The following is a 25025-nucleotide window of genomic DNA, read 5'->3' as shown; positions in this document are numbered from 1 at the left end:
ATACGGACCCGCTGCCTCATTTCTCCCCCTGTGCCACCTAACCCCCCTGCCCTGCCCCGCCCTCCATCCGAGCCCTCAGAGAAGCGCTGATTCACCCCCACTTGCTACGGGTGGGGGTGGGGGTGTCTCAGACATTCAGACGCCTCTGGACGCTCCAGCTGGTGTTCTGCATTTCCTATGTGATCTGGGCCAAGTCCCTTAGTGACAGTCTGCAGGAAGTCATAAAGAGCGGTCCTGTCATGATGTCACTGGATCCTCTAACCGTGCTCCCTATACACACATGATCTCATTCGATCCTCACGACAACTCTGCAAGATACGGTGAGTGCACCCACTTTACAGATGGGGAACCTGAGGCTGCAGAGACAGGTGGTGATTAATCTCCTAAGGTCACATGGCTAATCAGCGGAAGAACTGGAATTCAAACTAGAGTCTACTAAACTCCAAAGTTCAAGCTCTCCTATAATCCAAGGAAGTAGAACAGAGATGGTCACTATCCTCACTGTAGGGATAGGAAACTAGCTCAGAGAGGTCAAAGAACCGGCCAGGGGTTGCACATGTGGAAAGCGGCGGTGCCGGTATGCAAACCCATTTCTTTAGCCACTAACCCAATGCTTATGTTGCCAACAGAAAAATGAGGAGGCCCGAGTAGTCCACCTCAGAGGTTCCCTCCACCTGAGATACTTTTAAATTCTGGGTTAAGACAGGAGTCAGAAGGAGAATGGGTGAAAATAAAGAAGCAATTTGGTCTTACTGCTTTGTCTCACACTCCCTGCCTCAGGAAGCCAGAGTGGCTGCCCCAGCTCTGCCCTTTCAGCCTCATCACATCCCCCAGTGAAGGAGAGTCATTCAACAAACTGAGGGGCATTTCAACCCTTGGGGCTTGGACTGCCCAGACCTCACACTGACCCCCTCTTCCTTGAGGAGCACGTGTGCACAGTCTCTCCCTACACGAGGGGGAGGAGGGCAGCCACGCCCTGACCCACTCGCCCTCGTGGGCACCGTGACACACACACGAGTGGTCCCGGGGCAGAGGGTGAGCACACGAGCACAGTCGCGTCCTTCCAGTTCTTCCGCTGATTAGCCATGTGACCTTAGGAGATTAATCACCACCTGTCTCTGCAGCCTCAGGTTCCCCATCTGTAAAGTGGGTGCGCTCACCGCGTCTTGCAGAGTTGTCGTGAGGATGGAATGAGGTCATGTGCGTATAGGGAGCAGGGTTAGAGGAGCCGGTGACATCACGGGGCGCTCCGGGGGTGGGGCTGGGGGCGGCTCCTCCCCCTACCCCCACCCCCACCCCCACACCCCCCTCCGCTCAGGGGCTCGCCCCGGGGGAGGAGCCAGCGTGGAGCCGCCGGCCGGGCAGCAGCAGCGAGCGGGCTTCCGCGCCTCCGCCACCCGCGGGACCGACATGGCCCACGAGCGTCCCGCCAGCGCCCTGGAGCCCGAGCTCGTGCAGCGGCTGCTGCTCTCCTGCCAGGAGGCCAAGAAGTCCGCCTACTGCCCCTACAGTCACTTCCCCGTGGGGGCCGCGATCCTCACTCAGGACGGGAGGATCTTCTCCGGTAAGGGCTCCCCGGTGCCCGGGCCCGCACCCCGGGGACGCTGGCAGCGCCCCTCACGCCCCTCACCCCCGCCTGCTGCCGGCCCGGACCTGGGGGTGCAGGTGCTGCTCAGATGCAGCGGCTTTTCAATGCTTTTCTCTTTTTAAGATATTTTATTTATTCATGAGAGGCACAGAAAGGGGGGGGGGAGAGAGAGAGAGAGAGAGAGAGAGAGAGAGAGAGAGAGAGAGAGGCAGATGTGGGACTCGATCCCGGGACCCCAGGATCACGCCCTGAGCCGAAGGCAGACGCTTAACCGCTGAGCCACCCCGGCGTCCCAACGACTTTTCAATTCTTAAGAGGACTGGGAAGCCAGAGGTGGGACGGGGAGGGAAGCTGAAAGGGGTGGTGGCCACAAGTCCCAGCGGGGAGGGAGAGGGCTGATACTTTCTGAGCCCACCCCCCCCACCTCCACCTGGTGGCACCTGCGGGTGGCATCAGCGAGTCCTCACCTCTCACCCACTCACCTCCGTGTGAGGCTCACGTTTCAATAAAGAAACTGAGGCCCAGAGAGGGTGACACGGCTTGCTCAAGGTCACGCGGGGGCACTGGTGGTGGAACCCAAGGCTGGCGTCCCCCAAACCCTGCTTTCTTCCCACCACCTACTGGGAGAGGAAAGAAACTCAAGAGCCCACGGCCAGCAGAGGGTGACTGGTTAGCGGGAGTTCCAGCCTCACAGGGGATCTTGGGGGAAAGAAGCCTGGCGAAGTTTAGGTGACCAGCAATAATGAGTGCTGGCCTGGGGAGGGCGAGAGTGCGGATGGTGGGAATGGGAGTCAGCACTGATCTGTTCCTAAGCTCCTCTTCTTTGGTTTGTTGGTTTTATAGAAAAACTTCCTTGAACAAAAGTTGAGACTTGTTTTTGCTAGGCTAAGAGGCATTCTCATTCAAAACAGTGGGGAGCAGGGTGAGGAAGTGGCCGGGGAAACCATGCCCCTCCCCACCACTCGGAGGGCAGATGAGGATTGGCACAGCGGGGACGGATGGGGACACCCAGCCCTGCTGCCCAGAATCCGCCTCTACTTGGCAATGACAGCTATTTAAAGGGACAGAGGTTCATGTGTGTACATCTAATCGATAACCTCCAGTGGGGAGCCACTTGCCCCCACTGTTGCTCAGCTGTGAGGCTGGCTGGGGGCCCTCATCTCCCCTTGTGTGGGGGCCCTCCTGGGCTCTCCTTGCTGTTCATGTTGTGTCCCATCGTTGAGGTTCTGTCCGGTTTCACGAATCACCTGGGTCTTCAACCTCTTTGAGCCGGAGAAGGAACTTTGAATGAGTGCTAGTATGTGAAAGGATAGTGAAGAATTTTGTCCATTGACCCTTATAACCCCTCAAGGCAGTTTTATATCTCAGGGAAGGAAACTAAGGCTCATAGAAGCTAAACACACCCAAGATCACAGAGCTGGGATTCGAACCCCGTGTTCCCCTGACTCCAGGTCAGCTATTCTGCAGGGAATCAAGATTCTTGGTGTGTCTCGTGGGAATTCAGGCCTGGCCTGGTGGCTCAGATGAGTATTAAATATTAACCACCGCCACAAACAATATTGCACCCCACACTGCCCCATGACTCCAGGGGCTTGACTGTGGAATCAGTTACTGGTTCTTTCCAATGATTCTTTGCATGGGTTCATTCATCTAACAAATATTTGCTGAGCACCATGACATCCTAGATAATGTGCCAAGTACCAGGGATATTGCAATGGCAGAAATGACGTAGTCTCTGCCCCCATGGAGGTCCCTCCTCTTACACAGGTTATGGTTCGAAAGGGAAGCCTCCCAATGGCTATAGGAGTGAATGAATGAGGAGAGCAGGAGTGTGGCCTATTTAAATTGCAGGGAAGAACCCAGGTGTGCAGTGGGGATTTAGGGAGGCCCTCTGGGATGGGGTGAAGGCTCTGGACTTAGAGACTCCTGGGTTTGAATCCTGGTGCTGCTGTTTATCAGCTGTGATCCTGGGCATGACCCTTCACCCTAATGTGTCTCACACATTTGTAAACTGAGGGTCATGCACCCACCTTTCTGGATGGCTGTGAACAGAGCTGGTTTGCCTATACCAGCGTGACATCAGGGTCCTCCCTGATAGTTGGTGCCTGTGCTGATCAGGCATAGAATCCTCAGGTCGTGAGCTAATGCCTATAAAGCGATTAGCACAGTTTCTGCCCACAGGAAGGACGCCACAAATGGTGGCAGCTTCTTCTCCTTCTACTATTAGTGGTATTATTATATACATAGATAGTATTTGGAGGCAGATTGTGGAAGACTTGTGAAGGCCAACCATTGACACTGAGATTTGATGAGCTAGGAAATGGAGAACCAGGAATGTTATTAAGAAGAGTAACATGAGGGCAGCCTGGGTGGCTCAGTGGTTTAGTGCCGCCTTCAGCCCAGGGCATGATCCTGGAGGCCCAGGATCGAGTCCTGTGTTGGGCTTCCTGCGTGGAGCCTGTTAGTGTCTCTGCCTCTCTCTCTCTATGTGTGTCTCATGAATAAATAAAATCTTAAAAAAGAAAAAAAAACAAAAAAGAAGAGTAACATGAAAGTAGAATTCAAAGTCAGTTAGCCTGACAGGTACTCAAGGAAAGCCAAGACAGAGGAAAGAGTGCCAGGCAGATGATGTCTGTCTTGCCTGCTGACCTGTCCACAGGGCCAGCCCATTGCCCAGCCTGTAATCTGCCCTCAGTTAAAGCTTGTTGAATGTGTGAATGAGTGACTCGGACTCGGACAGTGGCAGGTGGAATGATGATGAAGGAAAGACCTGAGGGCAACTCTATGGGACAAGTGGACTGGACTTGGGGTGAGCAGTACTCGAATGAAGGAAAGGAATATGGTTCTAGATTGTTAGCTGGGTAGACCAGGGGAATGACGAGGCACTGGCCTAGGTGGGGAGCTGAAGGCAGAGATGAATGGTGCTGAGGACATCACGGGCAGGGACCAACAGGTACAGTGGATTGATTGATCATTCAGTGATTGATCATTCACTAAGCACTTCGTATGGAAGATCTCACAGCCACCACATGAAGGGAGACAACGAGCGTCACATGCATTGGTCAGCACTTTGAGTTGTAAGTGACAGAAACCAACCAGAACCATAATGAGCAAGGGTAGATCTTAGCTCAGGGACAGCTGGATCCAGGAACTCCAATGTCCCAATGCCTTTCTCTATCCTTCTGGGTGCTTGTTGCTTTCCCCTATCCCGTAGGTGGGCTTTCTACAGGCCTCAGGGAACGTGAGTGCAGGCAGCCTCTGGTTCACATTCTCACAGCCTCAAAAGCAGAGAGGCAAGAACTGGTTCCCACTAGCTGGAGACGGTAAAATTCCAGAGAAGGGCTCTGACTGGTCCATCTCCAATCACATGCACACCCCTGGGCAATCACTGTTGTCATGGTGGAGTAGTGTGATTGGTCCGGCTGGATCACACCCACATCTATTCCCCATAGGGGGGAGGGGGGTCACAAGAAGGAGGCTGGAGGTGCCAAAGCCGAAGTCAAACACAACTGTACCAATGAGATAACTGAGGCCATGCTCTTTGTGCTGCCCCTTGTCACAGGGTGCACATGCAGAGCCGGGCAGAGAGAGGGTGCTGGGAGAGGGGGACGAATGGAAGACATTTACCCGAATCCCTGGGTCTCCTATAGATGGGAAGGGAGGGCTTGGAGAGGAGGGGACCTAGAACAGTCAGGGGAAACCAGACGGGGCACCATGGGGGTGAATTAGAGACAATCAGGAGGCAGAGAGGGCGCAGCTGAATTTAGATGCTGTGAGCTTATAGTTTAGCGCCCCATGGGTCTGCCCAGTTCCGTGACTTTTCTCCAGCTGCACCAAAGGCCAGCCTCTGTGCAGTTTCCCTCCTCAGAGGCGGTTGGTGCCCCATTCAGTTGAAAAACAAGTCTGACGCCCTTGCTGTCACGATCTTGTCATAACGATCACTTCCCCTTGACCCTGGCCAGGGTCTCATGGCCCTCGAGCATGGGCCACCAGGATGGTGATTAATCACGATTAATCACGGCAACAGTTGCCTTCTGTGATTGCTGCAGGGAGAGGGGGAGAGGAAGAGCCCATTGGGGAAGGAAGAGCTGCGGTGTGTGGGGGGACACAGAGGAGATGAGGCAGCAGCGGGGGTGGGGGGCGGGGGGGGGGGTTGGCTGGGGCAGTGGAGTCAGCCCAGGGCAGCCAGTGCTTGTGCAATACCAGACGGGAGGTGGTGGAGGAGTCGAGGAGACCGCTCTTCACTGACACCTCCCAAGAGATGGGCAAGTTTGTCCTTGGGACAATGCTCTCTCTCCCTCACCCCCTCTCCCTAGAGGGACTTGAGCACCCTATAGGGGTAAAGCCACTTTACTGGATGTGGCTGTAATGAATTCTGGGAGGGACAAACCACATTTCTAAAAAGACACTTCAAGGTGTCCTGGGCACCTTGAATCCAGCTTGTCTTGGCTTTAACCTTTAAATCTGATCCTTCATCGTCCTCCCCAGACCAGCCCCTGGCTTCTCGATTGATTCCCCCATGGGCTACCCTTCTTATCCAGGACCGCTCTCCAAGCCTCACCCCTCTCCCCACAGCACCTCTCGGTGAGTCCAAGCAGGCATCTCTAACTGCCTTCCTGTCCCTCCAGCCCTCCTTACACCCACCACACCCTGTCCCCTCACCCCCACCCTCAGGCTGTGGTCACTCAAAAGCAGCTCATTACAAAGATAAGCTTCACACTAAAACCCCGGGACTCTGTAGTTGAGTTCGAATAGAATTCATATGTGTCATTGTGCGCTGCCTGTGCAGTGGGCAGAGGGAGGTAGGAAAGTGGAAAAAGTGTAGTATTTCTCGGAGCACGTGGACATGACATTTCTTTGGTTCAGTGATTCTCAAATATGGTCCCCAAGACCTGTGGTCGGAGCACCTCCCGGGAACTTACGAGAAATGTGAATTCTTGGGGTCTGACCCAGGCCTACTTGCAAGTAGAAACTCCAGGAAATCCCAGAAATCTCTTTTAAGAAGCCGTCCAGAAGATGACACCCGTGGGGTGAGTGTGGAAAGAATCGCTCTAACTGTACTAAGATCCCTCAAGAGGGAGTAGGCGCAGTGATTTCGAGCATTGCTCTTTTTCTCTGGTCGGCCAAGCCCAGATCACCTCCTTGGGCACTTCCTTCCTTGCCGATGCCCTGATAACATCTAACCCTCGCCCTACTGTTAGCACCAAACCAACTCTGAAACATGTCCTCGCTGAAATGCCACAGAGAAAAAGGACAGTCCTTTGTACCTGATGGGTCAGGAAGTGAGTCCAGGCTCCCCGCCAGCAGCCTCAGCATTAACCTTCTCTAAAATGGGGTTATAATAGTCTCTGCCCTATAGAGTTGTTAAAAGGGTCAACGACATAATACAGATGGAAGTATACCACGCCGAGTGCCAGGCAGATAAAAGAAAAACAATGAAAGCAAAGAATAAAAGAAAGCAGTTAGTAATAACAGCCCTGTCATCACAGTATTAGCCGGTCCAACCTTACAGTGGGTCCCTAACTTGGCACCACGCCGGTCTGTCTCTCGCGTGTGTTTTAGAGTGAGCAAAGGCGGAAACTGGGAATGGCATTGCTTTGCCTGGATGGATGATGCCCTATTCCGAGCTGAGGGAAGCAAAAAAAATGGTCTGGCCTTTGAGGATCACAGTACGTGACTAAGGGCTTTGTTCCTCTTTTTTTTTTTTTTTTTTCTCCTCTCTCTATTTTTTAATAAGACCAGGAAATTCCCCTTGAATTTGCTAGAGGCCCCAAATAAAGTTATTCTTTTGTATCTCAGAGATCTAGCTCAAAGTAGGAAATTCTACTCCTTGGTTATAAAGTAACTGAGAGCCTGGCTGGCTTCATTGTTCCAGACCCCAGTGGCACTGCAAGCAGAGTCCCTGCCCTCAGGAAGTTTACCCCTGTGACAGGGGAATTAGACAATAAAGACATTTCTTTCAGGAAAGTGTTAAGCACAGTGATGAAAATTAAAGCAGGATAAGTGGATTGAGAGGGTGGGAGGCCGGGGCGGGGAGGCAACAATTTGAGATAAGGTAGGCAGGCTTCTCTGGGGAGGGAACATCTGAGCAGGGACAGGAGTAGGGTGGACCATATGCACATAGGGGAAAAGCATTGCAGGCAGTGGGAACAGCCAGTGCGAAAGGCCATATGGCAGGAGAGTCCTTGGCGTCCTTGAAGAACAGCTGGCAAGCCAGTGGGCCTGAAGAGCAAAAGGAGATGAATCCAAGAGGTAGACAGGTTGGGACCAGATGATGTGGGGCCTTGTCGTCCTGGAAAGGATTTCAGAGTGCCTGGAGCATAGAGGCAGGGCCACACCTTGTCTAGAAGGTAGGTGCTCAGACACACCGGCCTACCAAAGCCTTGCTTTTACTATTTTTAAATTTTATTAATTAACAGATAGGGTTTTATTAGTTTCAGAGGTAGAGCTTAGTGACTCACCAGCTGCATATAACGCCCAGTGCTCATTCCATCAAGTGTCCTCCTTCATGCCCATCGCCCACTTACCCCATCCCCCTACCCACCACCCCTCCAGCCACCCTCCGTTTGTTTCCTAGAGTTAAGAGTCTCTTATGGTTTGTCTCCCCCTCTGATTTCATCTTATTTTATCTCCACCACCCAAACCTTGACTTTTGTGCAATTAATAACAGCAGCTGGCCGCTGCTGAGCACTAGCTCTGTGCCAGGCTTTGTGCTAATTGCTTTACCTGTGTGATCTCAACTCATTCTCACCAGAGTCCTCCGAGGGAAGTACGATAGCTTTCACTTTATAAATGAAGATACTGAGCCTTTAGTGTCTTCCCCGGCTTCTCGGAGTCAGTAGGGCAAAGGGTCCCAGGGCAGAACAGACCCTTGGGGCTCTTTCTGCCAAGCTCCTTCTGAGCAGTGGGCTGTGGGAGTGGGTTCTCTTCTAAAACAATCTCTCTTCCTTAACTGGCCCTTTGAAGTTTGTACCCCCCAATTAAGGACGGTTTCTCTATATGAGGGCGTTCTGAATTTCAAATGCAGACACAGGCAATGGTCCTGGGCAATAAGCTTTCTGCAAAACCCCAAGATTTATGTGAATCATGTTTAACAGGGAGAGTGCCCCTGAGTCAGGGACGAGACAGGGCTGGGATGCTTGCCGGACAGAGAATGAACTGGGGGGGATAAGGCTAGCAAGGATCTCACGTAACTCTAGGAAAGGCAGAAGTCAAATGCAGCCAGACCAGAGTCAGCAAAGATGGGCAGACCAGGCAAAGGCATATTTAGAGGAAGTCATTTCAGGCAGGCATCAGGAACGTGGCTGGGGAAACTGGGTGGGGAGCAAGACAGCTGCATTCATTTATTCATTCAACTTTCATTGACCTCAGGAGAGGGCCAGGCGTCCCGGCAATAGTGACTCACATGTGAATGTGAACAAATGCTTGGCCAAAGTCAAAAACATTTGGTGTTTGATAAGTGTCAGCCATAACTTTCAGGGCTGCAACTCCCTCATCACTCCTTGTCCCATATCCCAGCTGTCCTGACTTCTGTGTGGTTGGAAACAATAGATATGCATGCAGACTGTTTCAGACAAAAGGAGGGTGTATTGGCTCCTAAAACTGTGGGAAGAGCTGGTGTGTAGCTGGGCCTCAAGGGTAACTGCACCAGGCCAGACTCTTTTCCGGCCATCTTTCATCTCATCTCCATCTGTTCTTCTGACTGTCCATTACATTGTCCCCAGACGGGCTCCTCCATGATGAATAGAAACCAGGCTATCAGGGGTGCCCAAGGCCACACTAAGTCTCTCCGAGAGGAACTGAAGTTCCTGCACAGAGAACTCTGACTGGCCCAGTGTGGGTAAGGTGCCAGCTCTGACGGGCCCAGTGAGTTAGGTGTACACTCTCAGACCAACAGAAAGGTCTTGTAAGACAAGATGGCAACTCCCATTTGAACTTCGTAGGGGAATGGGGACAGGCCAGTCTGGTGACATCCATTCTTCTCCATCAGTTGGACGTGAATGCCTGTGATCTTGAGAACCATGATGATGACTAATGGATTAAGTGATTAACTGAACCCCTCCTAACACGTCTGTGTAAATTATGCAAGAACAGAAAATTCCGTGGGGAAAATACACAAGGAAATAATGACCAAACAATTTCCAAATTTGATGACTACAAGAGGAGCCAAATCCTGCATAATCGCATAGAAAAAGGGAGTGCCAGAGCACCTAGGTGGCTCAGTGGTTGAACATCTGCCTTCGGTTCAGGTCGTGATTCCGGGGTCCTGGGATCCCTCCAGCATCAGGCTCCCTGCATGGAGCCTGCTTCTCTCTCTGCCTATGTCTCTGCCTCTCTCTCTGTGTCTCTCATGAATAAATAAATAAAATCTAAAAAAAGGGTGGGAGGAGTGCCATAGGTAAGGAACAGCCTCAGGTGATGAGAAATACAAACATAGTGGCTCGAACAAGATGGCTGCTTGCTTCTCTCATCTAACAGACCAAGGGCGGACTGAAGTCCTGGGCATATGGACCATTCTGCTCTGCTGTGTTCCACAGGCTTGTTCAGGACATCAGATTCCTTCTGTCTCGATATCCTGCCATCCCCCTAGAGTGGTGTCCACATCCATGTGTTCAAAACTACCACACGTCATCACATCCATGTTCAAGCCCCTGGGGAAGGGAAAGATGAAGTGGGGAACAAGCCATGGCCGGATCGAAATGTCATCTGGAAATTGCACCCGTCATTTCCACTCATATCTTATTGGCTAAAACTACAAGACTACACAAAATTTTGAGTCAGTCAAAAATTTTTTTTTTTAATTTTTATTTATTTATGATAGTCACAGAGAGAGAGAGAGAGACAGAGACATAGGCAGAGGGAGAAGCAGGCTCCATGCACCGGGAGCCCGATGTGGGATTCGATCCCGGGTCCCCAGGATCACGCCCTGGGCCAAAGGCAGGCGCCAAACCGCTGCGCCACCCAGGGATCCCGAGTCAGTCAAAATTTTGAGGGAGTCTGGGATGTGGTCTCTCGCTGGGTAGTCACATGCCCCACTCAACTCAGATGGCTACTCTTGGGACAGTGAACCCTGGGAACAGTTAGTGTTTGTCACAGGACTGCCTGTGGCCTTTAAGTATCTGGGTACTTCCTTCTTTCCCTTTTTCTTTTTTTTTACATCCTTCTTTCCACACATAGGACCCACTTACCACCTTCCTAAGGGAGGCAACCCGAAGTCCCACCCAGTCACTGCATGCAGCTCTGAGAGCAGGGTTTTGGGGCTCCTCAGTCTCCTTCCTGAAGTGCAGATATGGTCCTGCTGGCCGAGTGGCCTGAAAACTAGAAACTAATCACCCACTCCCCAGCTCATACTCACTCCCCCAGTAGTCAGTGTGGAGTAGGAGCAGTTGAAAGAGTAGGAAAGAATAACCATCATCAACTCTCCCAATAGGAAAAGGGAAGAACAAGGAAACACACAGTGGCCACCAATCCGTGCAGTTATCAATCCTGCTGGGCAAGACGTGTGAAGACTCCTTGCCCTGGCACACACTCTGTCTTCCCTTTCTGCTCTGGGGGTAACCCCCTGTCTGCTGTGCACGGGGGCCCCAGCCTTTGTCTTCTAGGAGCTTTTTCCTTGACTATCCTAACCTTAGCTATACATCTGATGTGGGTTTTAGGGAAGATGCCCTCCTCGGGGGTACACATCTCTCTCAACTCCCTTCTGATGATAGGGTTTTGGGGACCCAGGAGCTCCTTTCAGTAGTAAACAGTCACAGGATTTTTACAGGCTGGACTTTTGGCTTCTCTAGCTAGACGATTCTATGAAAAACATAGAAACCTTCTGGTCTATTTGCTTCCAGTCATTTCTGTACAGGAGTACCATACCCAGAGGTCCTTTCTGGCCATGGTTCTTTAGCCTGCCAACTCCCTTTTTTACTAACTGGCTTCCCTGCCTGGGCCATCCCTGTTGTGTCATTTTTAAAAAATCTTTATTATTATTATTATTATTTATTTATTCATGATAGACAGAGAGAGAGAGAGGCAGAAAGAGAAGCAGGCTCCATGCCGGGAGCCCGACGTGGGACTCGATCCCGGGACTCCAGGATTGTGCCCTGGGCCAAAGGCAGGCGCGAAACCGCTGAGCCACCCAAGGATCCCCTGTTGTGTCATTTTGATGGTGGCTACCTTGAGGCCCCAGAACAATAGACTGAGTGAGAAGGTGTCACCCTTCATCAGATCTTTGCTACGGGGCTGAATCCCAGGGTCAGGTTAGAAAATCCTCATGGTAGGTAGCACAATCTGCTTTCCAGGTTATTGCAGGGTGGGGCTTTACCAAATAATCTGCCACAGAGTAACAAGGGCCACCAGCTTGCCCCCGGGCCATGTCTGTATTTTCTCATTCATGTTGCCCAACTGCTAAGCCAAGGCCATGTGCTTTAGAAGTTTTTTGTCAAAGCTGTATCTCACTCTCAGTCCCAATTTCTCTATTAGTTAGGTCTAGGTTAAGCTACTATAACAAAAAATCCCAAAATACAATGACTCCAGCATGAATTGTTTATTCTCACATAACAACTCAGAGTAGGCAGTTGTACCCAGGGAAATAGATAACTCAGCTCTGCTCCATGAGTTGGACCAGGGTCCCAAGTACCTTCTATCTTGTTGCTTCTCCATCCCTATGACCATAAACCACGTGGTCAGAGCTGTCCCACCTCCTGTAGAGCATAAAAGAAAGAGAGTAAAAGGCAATCAATCTTTTAACCAAAAATGTGATCCAGAAGTTTCCTACCTCATTTTGGGCCACGTTCCACTTAGTCACCTGGCCGTACTTTGCTGCAGGGGAATCTAGGAAATATGGTCTCTGGCTGAGCAGTTATGTGTGAAGCGTGAAGGGGAATAGGGGCCACTTTTAAGACCTAAAGGAAGAAGAGGAGGGGCACCTGGGTGTCTCAGTCTGCCTTCAGCTCAGGTCATGATCTTGGGGCCCTGGGGTGGAGCCCCTCCCTGCTCAGCAGGGACCTTGCTTCTCCCTCTGTCCCTCCCCCCACTTGTGCATGTGCACTCTCTCATTCTCAAATAAATAAAATCTTAAGAAAAAGCAGAAAGGAGAAAATAAATCCTGGGGAATAATTGATGTTTCTGCCTCAGAGAGAAAGGCAAGCTATGAAGAATGAGGGAGATCACATCCTGACGGTCGTTTGGGATGGGGGGCCACCCTCTGTGGCCATTACCTCCCTGAAAATGGGGAGTTTGTTAGTCAGCCAATCTGGTTATGCCAGTGTTTTGTATCCTGGAACAGGCTTTGCCCATTGTCCCCCAGGGACACTACTGAAAGGGACACTGGGGAGGACTCCCTGTGGGCCTTGCCACCTTAGCAGCCTGCCTCCCATTGGAGGGCTGGGATTGCCTGAAGGCTTACACAATCACAGACACCTTTTGCAAAGCTTGGGAGTTCCTTGTTGGTTTTGACGGTTTGTTTTGCAACACGACTCACATAGGACTCACGTGAACTCTGAGAGTTAGTAAACACCACCAAAAATTTTGCCCAGGCCCAATCGTTGAACATTCTGTCTCATAGATCCAGGGCTGGAGCTCTCCTCATCCTCTTAAGCCTTGACATCTCTCTTGGCCTTGATGTTTGCTGGGGAGCTAGGGCTGGGTTCGTCTCCTCTGCTCTGCTGCCCTTGCTCCCAGGCTGTGCTTCAAGACAGAACTCATTGGATGAGTGACAGGCATGGGGTTTCTGGGAAAGGTCCTACAAGGGTGAGGTTTCTAGGAAGCGCCACGGCAGCAGCAGGTCATGGAGTCTCCTAGCGCTTCCTGTCAAAGTGCCCTGAGTAATAGGGCCCTCCCTGAACTGGAAGTGGGGCAACCTCTTACTCAACACCAGCTATGGGAAATGTTGTGCTAGAAATGCCACTGGGTTCTCCTCTCTTCTCAGGGTGCAACATAGAAAATGTCTGTTACCCGCTGGGCGTCTGTGCAGAGCGGACAGCCATCCAGAAGGCCATCTCAGAAGGGCACAGAGAGTTCAGGGCAATTGCTATCTCCAGGTAAGTGGAAGGAAGGGCAGGTTGCAGCTGTACTCATCCATCTAGTCCGCCAACACTCACCACACAAGTGTTATTCAGCCGTTCATTCATCCAACCTATGTATTCTGTACTTCCTATGTGCCAGGCACCATCGGGCTTGGCGGAATGCTGAAGATAAAGAGACAAATCAGAAGTGGACTCTGCCCTCAGGGAGCCCACAGAGCAGGCAAACAAGCAAGGCACCTCCAGCTCAAGGGCAGGTGTGCTTCTTGTTCTAATAACAGCACAAACTACGACAGGATGCCTACAAGACACAATAGAAAGGCAGCATAGAAACCTAAAACTGGAGGGAACTAAAAGTCACCTGGTATAGATTCCCTGGCCACTGCCCCATTTTACAGATGAAGAAACTGAGGCCCAGAGAGGTTGAGCAACCTTCCTGGGAATTCATGGCCAAGCTGGGACAAACCCAGATCTCCGGAGTCTCCCTCTGGGCTCATTCCACAACACCATGCTGTGCCAGGAAACCAAACACTCTTCCCTTCTGGGATCCCTCACTGGGAGAGGGGGCTACTATACTTGGCATCACCCACTTCTAAGTGCCAAGTACTAGGCTTCAAAGACAAGCTGGGGAGGGTGACAGCCAGGTAAACCTGGGTTAGGGTTCACACGAATCAGATTCCAGCCCAGGGCCTGGCTAAACAAATGTACCAGCTCTGTCTACATGCCCCAACATAAAAAGTGCAAACCCTCACAGGATGTTCATTGAGTTCTCATTGGCTCTGAACCCAGGCTCAGTGGCTTTAGGATTTGAGCAGGTAAATGGGCTCTTTTACCAATTTGGACCCTGTTACGCTTCCGATTTAATGGCAGATTGCTCTTGTGTGTCCCTTTGCATTGTCTCAGAATTTCCTCTTATTATTATTTTTTAAAGATTTTATTTATTTATTTTTTTTTTTAAGAGAGAGAGTGTGAGTCGGGGAAGGGCCGAGGGAGAGGGAGAGAGAATCTCGAGCAGGATGCCCTGCCGAGCATGAAGCCCGACATGGGCTTGATCTCAAGACCCTGAGATCATGACCTGAGTTGAAATCAAGAGTCGGATGCTTAACCGACAGAGCTACCCAGGCGCCCCTGAGAGGGATTTTTCTTAGCAAATTAATGGTGCAGGCCACAGGAGAGTGACTGCGTGGCTGACCAAGCGTTGGTCTTTTGGGATGGGATGTCCGGATGCAAGCAGCAGAAAGGTAGGGGCCTACCTACCTAGCGCTAGGCCCACGGAGGCTGGGTGATAGAAACAAGCCCCCATGTCTTTGTAAGATCCTAACCTTGGCCTCCATCTGGCCCCCAAGTGGACCAGGTTATTGAAGATTATTTTCCTGAGTGATTGGAGCCAAGGAGCGCTAACGGAGAAGGGCCCAGCTTCCCAGAGCCCTCCCCGTCACCACGGTGTGTCCTGGCCTCCCTTCAGCTTTGGGAGGAATAAATGAGGCCATGCTGAGAACATTTTGTGCCGATGAGCAGAGCTCAGGATGTGGAATACACTTAATTTACAAGCGGGGAGGTGGGAAATAACTCAAATACAAAGCTGATCCAAGAAAATAATGATATTCTGGGTGAAAAAGAGGCCAACGTCAACAAAAAGGATAATGGCACGGTAGCTTTGTTCTGTTTAGAATGTTCTAAACGAAAGGCTTTTTTCTCCTGGTCATTATCTACTTTTAAAAAGGACTGGGTATTGCTGGCGATGATTAGCAAATGTCCTTATTTACATAAAACCTGCATTTTTCTAGCACCCAACTGCTCTGCTCTAGGGATTCAGCAGTGCACCAGCATCCTTGAGCCAGAAATGCGGTCATTATTGAGCTAATGACTTGTTAAATTGGGAGCGTGGGTTTACAGGATGAGTGGAACGTGCCAGCTCCCTTGTTAACACTGATGGGTGTGAACGGTGTCGGAGAGCCCCTTTGAGATCTCCAGGATGCAGACTGTCGAGCCCAGGATGGGGTTCTGCTAACGGGGAGCTAAGCTTGTCCCATGGGGGCCCCAGTGAAGGCATCCAAGGCGATAGGTTTCCAGCCCGTCGCGTCTGATGAGTCTGGCCCCAGCGTGTGACCAGAAGCAGCACAAAGCACAGAAGCTGTGGATCCAGCACAAGGCAGGAGGGGTAGGCGTCCTGCTGCACCCAGCGCGCTCTGGGATGCGTCTTCCTCCAAGCTTTTGATTCTCACTCTCAGCAGGAATGTTGAGTAATGGTTAAAAACCTTGGCTCCTGGGGTTAGTGAGACCTGGTTTCAGATCCCGCTCCACCGTTGCCCAAGGATCCGAGCTCAGCTTTTCATCTGTAGAGTGAAGGAGAGTAACACCTGCCCCCTGGGCTGTCGTGAGGGCACAGGAAGTGATTTTTGTAAAGGTCCTAGGACAAAGTATGCAACAAATTAAAACTATTGTTTTAACCTTACCCTTATGATTTTTGCGAGCTGCTTAACTACCAAAGGCAGAGTCTACAGATTCTGGGTTCAAGTCCTGGTCCTGGCATTTACGAGCTCTGTGACCTTGGGCAAGTCATGTCATCTTTCTAAAAAAAAAAAAGAAGTAGGTTTTTTTTATAGGTTTTTCACGACCTATAACGTGAGGGTGATAAGAATATCTACATAGCCCCTACCTTATGGAGTTGTTAGGGGAGTAAATGAGTTCTTGTACCTAAGGTCCTCAGCACAGTGCCAGGCACAGAGAAGTGCATTATAAGGGTGAGCCAGTATTGTTATCATGTAGTCTCTCAGCCTAACAGCTAGGGTGCCTGGGAGCAATTTCTTGTGACTTTTGAAGCCTAAGCCAAATCCAACTCCCCAGTGGAACGCATGCTCACCCCACCCCCTGGGAGACCCTAATGTGGGTCACCTTGTCCAGGGAACTGTCCTTTGGACAGTTGGCCATGCATGTCACAAGATTGAGAAGGGAAGTGGTGAGCTTGGCAGAGACCAGATTATACAGGGCCTTACAGGTCATGGAAGGGAGGTTGAATTTCACTCAGCACCTCTCCTATGGTCTTTTTTATTGTTGTCGTTTTGGTAAAGATTCATTTATCTATTTTAGAGAGAGACAGAGTGGGGGGAAGGGCAGAGGGAGAGCATCTAAAGCAGACTACCCCCTGAGCATGGAGCCTGACATGGAGCTCCATCCCACAATTCTGAGATCAAGACCTGAACTGAAATCAAGAGTCGGATGCTTAACCAAGTGAGCCACCCAAGTGCCCCCATCCTCTCCCAGGGCCTTCACCTATAGTCTTCCTGTGTTGGGGTATTAACATGCAGATTTTATGTCCCCTTGTAGACAGTAAGATCCCTGAAGGCAGGCATTCTCTGATTGGTCTTTGTTGCTCCTTTCCCATGACTGCCTAGCATGGTCAACATCTGTAGAAAAAAGTAAAAACACAGAATCCAGCCTCCGAGGAGCTTACGGAAGGCTGTGGCTGTAACACCTGTCGCCTGGTAATCATAAGGGTTGATTTGGTTCGGTGTGCATCCTGGGCAGGGGTCCTCACTCTCTCATGCCGCCATTGGCTGGGAGCATGCTCAGAGAAGACCCACCTTTCCGTGGAGCAGAACCTTTCTTTGGAATCCCACATATAAAAGGAGTTATCATGAGAATTCAATAAAATAACACCATCACTGTCTCTCCCTTCAGCTGCTTTATGCAATTCATACCATCTGTGTCTGTCTCCACTTGATGCATTGTTAATTGGTTTGTTGTTGATTATCTGGCTCCTCTCACTAGTCAAAAACTCCTGAGTGCAATGAGTTGTGTCTGTTTTGCTCACTGCTGTATCCCCAGCACCGACAGTGCCTGGCATGATAAGCTGCCAATAAATATTTATCAATTAAAATAAGATAATGCATTTAAATGCTTTGCAGGATGCCTGGAACCTTCTAGGCACATATTAAATACAATCATTGTCAAGATACATAAGTGAACTTTATTATATATAAATTATATATGATAAATCTGTATATGATGAAGTATTAAAATTATGACCGAGCTTATATGTGTAAAGGAACAAGTGCCCAGTAGTATCGGCAATAGTGATAGCGCAGAGCATTCTAAAGTGTGCAAAGCCCTTTGTGCGTTTTATCTCATTTTATCTTCTAGCATTCCTACAAAGTAGGCGACATGATTCCCTACATTTTGCAGGCAAAGAAATGCACGTTGGATGGGTTAAAATGACTTGGTTAAAGGCACATATGATTAGCAAAAGGAGGAGCGGACCAAAACCCAAAATTGAAGCCCTGTGCTGTTACAGAGATTTCACAGAGCGGGGGGTCCAGAAGAGCAAGGATGTTGGCAGTAGCTGGCATAACCTCTCATGCTCCAGCAGGCTTGACAGTTCCTACTGTTAAATTCACCTTCTTGAAGCGCTACCCTTTATCCTGCTCAAAGCTAGAGGACTGCCTGCAGTGCCTCCATTCTGAGAGGCAAGCCCTTAGCTATGTCTCCTGTCTAAACAGGAGATGCAGAGAGCCCATTTTTCTCTTTGACTCACAGGTCTTTTTTTTTTTCAAGCCACAGGGCCCTTGCACATATCATTCCCTTTGCCTGCAGCACAGAAAACCACGAGGCTTCAGTCTAGCACCTTCGTTAGTTACTTCAGTTCACTGAATCTGTTTTCTTGCACATAAATGGTCATTCTGACACTCAGGTTGCACTGAGAATTCAAAGAAATAATGTATAATGTATATCGAGTGCTTGGCACCTAGTAGGTGCTCACTAGTGGTGACTTATGGGCTCTACATTTCCTCCAAAGACCAGACCAAATGCCACCTCCTCCACAAAAATATTCCCTATTGTTCCTCAGTCAGAGATTGTCTCTTCTTACTGTACATTCCAAACACATTTTGTTTATTTTTTTAAAGATTTTTATTTATTTATTCATGAGAGACACACAGAGTGTGAGAGAGGCAGAGACACAGGCAGAGGGAGAAGCAGGCCTCTTGCAGGGAGCCCGACATGGGACTAGATCCCTGGTCTCCAGGATCAGGCCCCGGGCTGAAGGTGGCGCCAAACCGCTGAGCCACCCAGGCTGCACAACACATTTTGTTTAAAATAAGAACTCATCTAGTTGCCTACTTGTCCACTGGGCTGAGCAAACTCCTAAAGGTAGAGACAAATTCCTCTTAACCTTTGTGTCCCTGGAGTGTGGGTAACAGTAAGTGCTCACTAAACATTTCCCAAATGCTCTGATGAAAACAACATGCCATGGGGTGCCTGGGCGGCCCAATCTGTTAAGTGTCTGCCTTTGGCTCAGGTCATGATCCCAAGGTCCCCTCATCAGGCTCCCTGCTCAGCGGGGAGCCTGCTTCTCCCTCTCTCCCTGGCCCTCCCCCTACTTGTGCACTCTCTCTCATTCTCTCTAAAATAAGTAAATAAATAAAATCTTTTTAGAAAAAGAAAAAGAGGAACACCTGAGTGGTTCAGTGGTTGAGCGTCTGCCTTCAGCTCAGAGCGTGATTCCAGGGTCCTGAGATCAAGTCCCGCACTGGGCTCCCCGCAGGGAGCCTGCTTCTCCCTCTGCCTGTGTGTCTGCCTCTCTCTATGTGTCTCTCATGAATAAATAATTTTTAAAAAGAAAAAGAAAAACAACATGACTGCCCATGGCCTTGCCCCTTGGAAGTGTAAAAAGCCACCTTGTATTTCTTCTGAGCCTCCATGACACCATGTGTCTGTGAATTGGAAACTGTGTGTGTGTGTGTGTGGAGGGGGTTGACTTCATGTGGAGCTGGGGAGGGACTCAGGGCCTGAATTTCAGCAGTTGTCCTCATGCCTCAGAAGAGACGGATCACCTTCAATTCTCTGTTTCCACAGTGACCTGCAAGATGACTTTATCTCACCATGTGGGGCCTGCAGACAATTCATGAGAGAGGTAAGCACCTTGACTTTCTGGAAAGGTAAACCAGGTGCCTTCCTGCCTTCCCAGGCCTTGGGAGCAAAGCCAGGCTGCCAGCCAGGACACACAGCTAGTGTCCTGTGTGTCCTGTTGGCCCACATCTGAGCCTTCCCAAGCTGGCATGAATCACTGGAAATTATTCTTTCATATGACAGCTTCTGGAGTGAGTATCTGTGTGTGCTGAGCACTGAGCTAGTGCAGGGGAGACAGCAGTGCAAAGACAAGCCAGACCCTGTCCTCCTCATAGGTCATAGACTAGCGCAAGAGACAGACGACCAAAAAGGAGCAAAATAGAGTTTCTGAGTAATGAGGGCTATGGAGAAAAGAATGCAGAGAAAGGAGTCAGAAGTCAACAGACATTGGCCCAGGGCAAATCCAGCCACACCCATTCCTTCACATTTTGCAGGTACCCATTTTGACCCTACAACAGCAGAGCCCAACCATTACAACAAAGTCCTTCTGTCTGCAGAGCCTAAAATATTTCCTATCTGGCCCTTTACAGAAAAATAGTTTGCTACCTGCTGCTAGATGGTCAGAAAGGGCTTGTCTTTTTTTTTTTTTTTTTAGATTTTATTTATTTATTCATGAGAGACAGAGAGGCAGAGACACAGGCAGAGAGAGAAGCAGCCTCCCTGCGGGGAACCCCTTGCGGAACTCAATCCCAGGACCCCAGGATCATGACCTGAGCTGAAGGCAGATACTCAACTGCCAAGCCACCCAGGCACCCCTGGAGGGCGTCTGTCTTTGAGGATGGCATTGGAGCAGAGATATAAATAATAAAAAATGAGGCAGACAAAGGTCTAGAGAAGGAGATTTCCAGGCAAAGGAACCAGCAAGTTTAATCCCCATACACTTGGTGAGTTTGATTAAGTTGTAAGAGGGCCAAAGAGGCTAGAACACAGTGAGGGGGGGCGGGGGGGAATGATGGGACAGGGCCCTATAGGCCATGGGACAGAGGGTACACTGTAATCTAAGAACAAAGGGAACTGAATTGTACCCTTGAAAATGGTTAAAAGTGGGGGCACCTGGGTGGCTCAGTAGTTGAGCGTCTGCTGTTGGCTTAGGTCATGATCCCAGGGTCCTGGGATTGAGTCCTGCATCGGGCTTCCTGCAGGGAGCCTGCTTCTCCCTCTGCCTGTGTCTCTGCCTCTCTCTCAATCTGTGTCTCTCATGAATAAATAAATAAAATCCTTAAAAAAAAAAAAGTTAAAAATGGACTCAATGAGTTCTTAATCTGGACTCAGTGGAGGTTTTGTTTTATTTTTTTATTTTTATTTTTTTTTTTTAGGTTTTGTTTTAATGAGTAAATGTACATTTTGGGAAGGGGGGCATCAGTGGCTTTCACAGACTCTCAAAGCCATCTGTGTCCTCCAGAGTCCCCAAAAGGTTAAAGCCACCATCTTGGAGAATCCCACAGGCTCCTGAGCTTGGATGTGACATCATCATCCCTCCTGAACACAGTGTCTTACTTCATCCCCACCCCAGGCTACAGGCGAAGTGGGACCCGTTACCCCCACTTCCCAGAGAAGTAAGATGACCTGCTGCAGGACGTGCAGCCAGATGGTGGAGAGCTGGCATTCATGGCCAGTTCAGGCTTGACTGCAAGGCCCACGCTCCTCACAGCTGCCTCCCTGCCTTTGTGGTTCTGTAAACGAGACAGATTTTCTTCAGCCATAGAGGAGACATAATGGTGCTTTGCAGAATAGGAGCTGCTTGTTCCATGGAGGCTTCTGCTTTTGGAGTTGTTTAAATCCAGGGGAACAGGTTGTTTCCTTTCCTTTGCTTTTGTGCCTTGGGGTTTCAAAGCATCTGCTGAACATGCAGACAGCTCCATTGTTTTTCTGCTTCTTGCCAGGCCTGCAAACCAGACAGGGTTAGCAGAACACATTTCCCCAATTCAGATGCAAATGTCACCATAAAGGCACTGAATTCACAATAGGGACTGCAGGGCACTTTAGAGGGGCAGAAAGGGCTGCCCCGCACCTTGTCATGTCCAAGGCCCTATGAGGAATCCACGTCAGGGTTTCAGGGAGCCAGGGAGTTGGCACCCGAGGCCCTGGCTTGGTCCAATGGCTCATTGCTGTTTTCTCCAAACAGATTAGATGTTGGCAAACGAGAGGTGACTGAAAAAGCTGAAGGAGGGAGACACAAAACCAAAACCAAAATGCAAATAACAAGACAAAGCTTGGGGGCAGGGGACCTGGGACTCAGACTCACCAGCACCAAGATTTCACCCATAGCCTCAGGCAGAGCCTGCCAAGCAGAAAAATCTCCTTCCTTAAAGCATTAATTAAAAAAAAAAAAAAAAAATCCAGGGATGGGTCGTACCCAGTAATAATGTAGTGATTCAAACAAGTTGGAAGAACAGCAGGCTGCAGGCCGGAGCGGTCACTAACCAGCAGAGAGGCCGTACGAAGGGCTTCCCTCACCTGAGCACCTGCTACGTGCCAGGCACTGCGCACAAGTGCCTCCGTCCATCGTGATTCCCATGGGCAGAGCCCTGGTTTGCTGACTCCAGCCCCTGGAGCTCCGCATGGCACACACCTGCCTTCCTACCTGGCACCTTCTTCTGTTCATTTTTTTTTTCCTTCTTCTGTTCTTGAAGCCATTCCACACATCAAGACACTGAGCCCCAGGGGGTCGAATCATTTGCCCAAGATCAAACCGCAAGCAGGTGGTAGCTCCTGAAAGCGGAAGAGGATGGGGAGATAGATTTCTTCTTTGTTGGCTTCACCCTCCTAAGCCTAAAATGGGGGTAATGGTAGCAGAGAGTGAAATCCTGCGTGGGCAATACCTGGAGGGTAGTGAGGCAGGTGTGCATCCGCTCATGCTTGGGAGGAGTAGAGGGGGTGCTGTAAGGAAGCTTGTTGCAGCAGGAGGAGGTCTGGCCCTGGGGCGGGGGGTCGATACTATTCCTCTAAAGCCCCAGGTGAGTCTCTCAGCACAGAACAGAGCGCTGACTGCCCTTCACACATGCTGAGCACCATGCTGGTGCTGTCGACAGGAGGCCTTTTGCTGGCTCTTTCCTTAACTCGCTGGTCCAGGTGTGATTCTTGTCATCCCCATTTTACAGATGAGAAAACTGAGGCACAGAAAGAACCATTAGACAGCTAGAGCCTCACCCCTCCATCACGCGGCCTCCCTCACACTGGCTTTGCTTCTTTTCCAGTTTGGCAGCAACTGGGTTGTCTACATGACCAAGCCGGATGGCACGTATGTTGTCAGTACAGTGCTGGAGCTGCTACCTGCCCCCTTCGGGTCCATAGGCTGGCAGAAGGTCCAGTGAAGGTTGGGAAACAGCCACAGCCTGGAAGAGCCTGGCTTTCCGTGCGTACCTAAGGGGATTGCTGCCCAGAGAACTCGACGAAGATGTTCTCACAGACCTGGAGACATCTGCCAAGCGGGCTGGGCTGGGCAGAGATGGCTCTTCCAGGTTACACAGTCAAGCACGGCGGTCTTCACTGAAGCGATAAAAGGTTTCACTCTGGCCCGGGCCAGCATCCCTCCTTGCAACCCACCTTGTCCTTCCCGGGACAGGAGCACCTATCCCTTCCTTTCCTTCCTTCGGGGCCCTCTTTAAAATTCCAGCAAGTCTGGACTGCTTCCCCGTCAGCCTTCCCAAGGTTCTATCCTGTTCTGAGCAACTTTTCTAATTATAGACAACACAGAACATCTGACTTGGGAGTGCGCATTTTACTGTCTCCATTGTTGTTTGCAAGTTTTAGGGCGACTGGGTGGGTTTGTCTTTATACAAAGACCTGGGCACTCTCTGCTGGGGGAGAGGGGAACTATGTACCCTTTGGCGTGGAGAGCTGAGCTTTTAGGCTCCTTCCTCCTCCAGGTGGGAGGCCCCTCTGGGCTGGGCCCCACTGCCAATGGCCATTTCTAGAGTTTGTTTGGGGCTCGGGGTAGACCAGAGCACCAGAGCTGTCCACCTCTCCATGGTTATATCTGAGAGATTGCAAAGTCTAAAGGGAAAAAAAAAAACAAAGTCTAAAGGGAAAAGCATGAGTTTGTCTAGACAGGATAGAAATGTATCTCTGAAGACTGTGTGCCAAGTACTTTCATATGGACTCTCTTTATTTAAAGTGCTCACCAACTCAAGGTATCTCCCCCTTCTTGCAGATGAGGGCACTGGACTTCAGAGACATTGAGTGACTTGCTCTAGGACTATGGCAAAGCTCAGACCCGAATCCAGGTCCCAAAGCTCCCACCGTGGCCTAGAAATAGTGCATGATCTTTGCCTCGAGCTGTGCTGAGGCGTGTAACACATATGAAGCCATATGTGAATCCCCACTCATCAAGCTCAAGGTACCAGTGAGCAAATCGAAGCTCAGAGAGGTAAAGTCGCTTGCCCAAAGCCACACAGCTAATATGTGGCCGAGCTGGAATTTGAATCTGGTCTGTCCGATTGCAAGTGTTTTTTCCATTCTCCCACAGCTGATGTTTGGCTGCCTTTGTATCTTTTACATGGCAAGTAGTGCAAAGTGAAAGATGGATAAGAAATAGCCTCTGCCCTTGAAATAACTCACAATCTGACAGGAAGAGAGGTGTAAACAGGTCAAATGCACAGAAATATATATGGTGATCCAGGCAAGTACCAAGTGCAAGGTGGGTGCAGCGGAGGTGCCATGCTGCCTTCTAGGGTGTGAGGAGGCTCAGGGAGGGGACTATTTCATTGATGCATTGGTTATCAAACATTGTCTTCATGCCTCTGTCTCTCAGAGTCTCTCTCTTTCTCTCTCTCTCTCTCTCTCTCACACACACACACACACACAGAATGAGGAAGGGGAGGACTGAGTAAGGAAAGGAGACAGGCTGGCCCTCTAGAGGGGGCTGATGGCTCTGGGTGTCCTCCCTGGAAGCTGGCCTTGGAACCAGCCTCACTGGCTGGGGTAAGAATAGAGCATAGATTTCCGAGGAAAGAGGAAGGTTGCTGGGGACACAGGAAGTGGACAGGTAAGTCACCCCTTCCCTGTGAGTCCTTTCTACTCAGGTCCGAAGTGCATGCAGGTGTTGCTGTCTGGCTTTGCCACCACACCCCCAGACCTACCTGCCGCCGTCTTCGGAGGCAGGAAGGTGATCCCAGCATTGCTGCACGGCACAAAAGTCGACTCTGCCTTTCTTTCGAAAGGGTCATTGGGGTCTTCAGCACAGTCTTCTGAATATTCTCAGCAAAGCGAGATGAAGAAGGAAAAAAAGACAAAGTTGGAAGAAAATACACCAAGACGTTAACATCTGTTAAAATTCTGGTCGATGGGAATCTCGATTTGTCATTTGTTTTCTCTGTACACATCTGAATTTTTTAAATTTCCAAAATGGTTTTAAAAATTTAATAAGAAAAAGAAAAGGGAGAGCACAATGGGTTTCCACTTTGGAGCTGGACAGCCTCCAAACTGTGTGGCTTTGGGCAAGTTGTTCCATTGCTCTGAGACTCAATTTCCTCCTCTATAAGACAAAATGATAGCGTCCACCCCATGGAATTGTTGTG

At 50.1% G+C, this 25025-nt stretch overlaps 1 protein-coding gene across 1 annotated transcript; it reads left to right on the top strand.

Annotated features, from left to right (window-relative positions):
- Positions 1-1330: 1330 nt before the first annotated feature.
- Positions 1331-23211, top strand: CDA (cytidine deaminase). The gene is made up of 4 exons (XM_038531753.1): positions 1331-1564; positions 13506-13617; positions 19453-19510; positions 22704-23211. The coding sequence occupies exons 1-4, from the start codon at positions 1411-1413 to the stop codon at positions 22818-22820; spliced, it is 441 nt and encodes a 146-aa protein (XP_038387681.1). The 5' UTR covers positions 1331-1410; the 3' UTR covers positions 22821-23211.
- The last annotated feature ends 1814 nt before the right edge of the window (positions 23212-25025 follow it).

Source organism: Canis lupus, chromosome 2, assembly GCF_011100685.1.
Source record: "Canis lupus familiaris isolate Mischka breed German Shepherd chromosome 2, alternate assembly UU_Cfam_GSD_1.0, whole genome shotgun sequence".
Classification (NCBI taxonomy): Eukaryota; Metazoa; Chordata; class Mammalia; order Carnivora; family Canidae; genus Canis; species Canis lupus.
Note: the sequence above shows the minus strand (reverse complement) of the source record. Positions and strands in the feature narration are given on the sequence as shown.

Bases quoted from the DNA above. Each gene is read 5' to 3' on its own strand.
- CDA (XM_038531753.1), top strand. From the start codon at position 1,411: ATGGCCCACGAGCGTCCCGCCAGCGCCCTGGAGCCCGAGCTCGTGCAG. The intron at 1,565-13,505 runs GTAAGGGCTCCC...CTCTCTTCTCAG, and splicing joins GGACGGGAGGATCTTCTCCG to GGTGCAACATAGAAAATGTC. The intron at 13,618-19,452 runs GTAAGTGGAAGG...CTGTTTCCACAG, and splicing joins AGGGCAATTGCTATCTCCAG to TGACCTGCAAGATGACTTTA.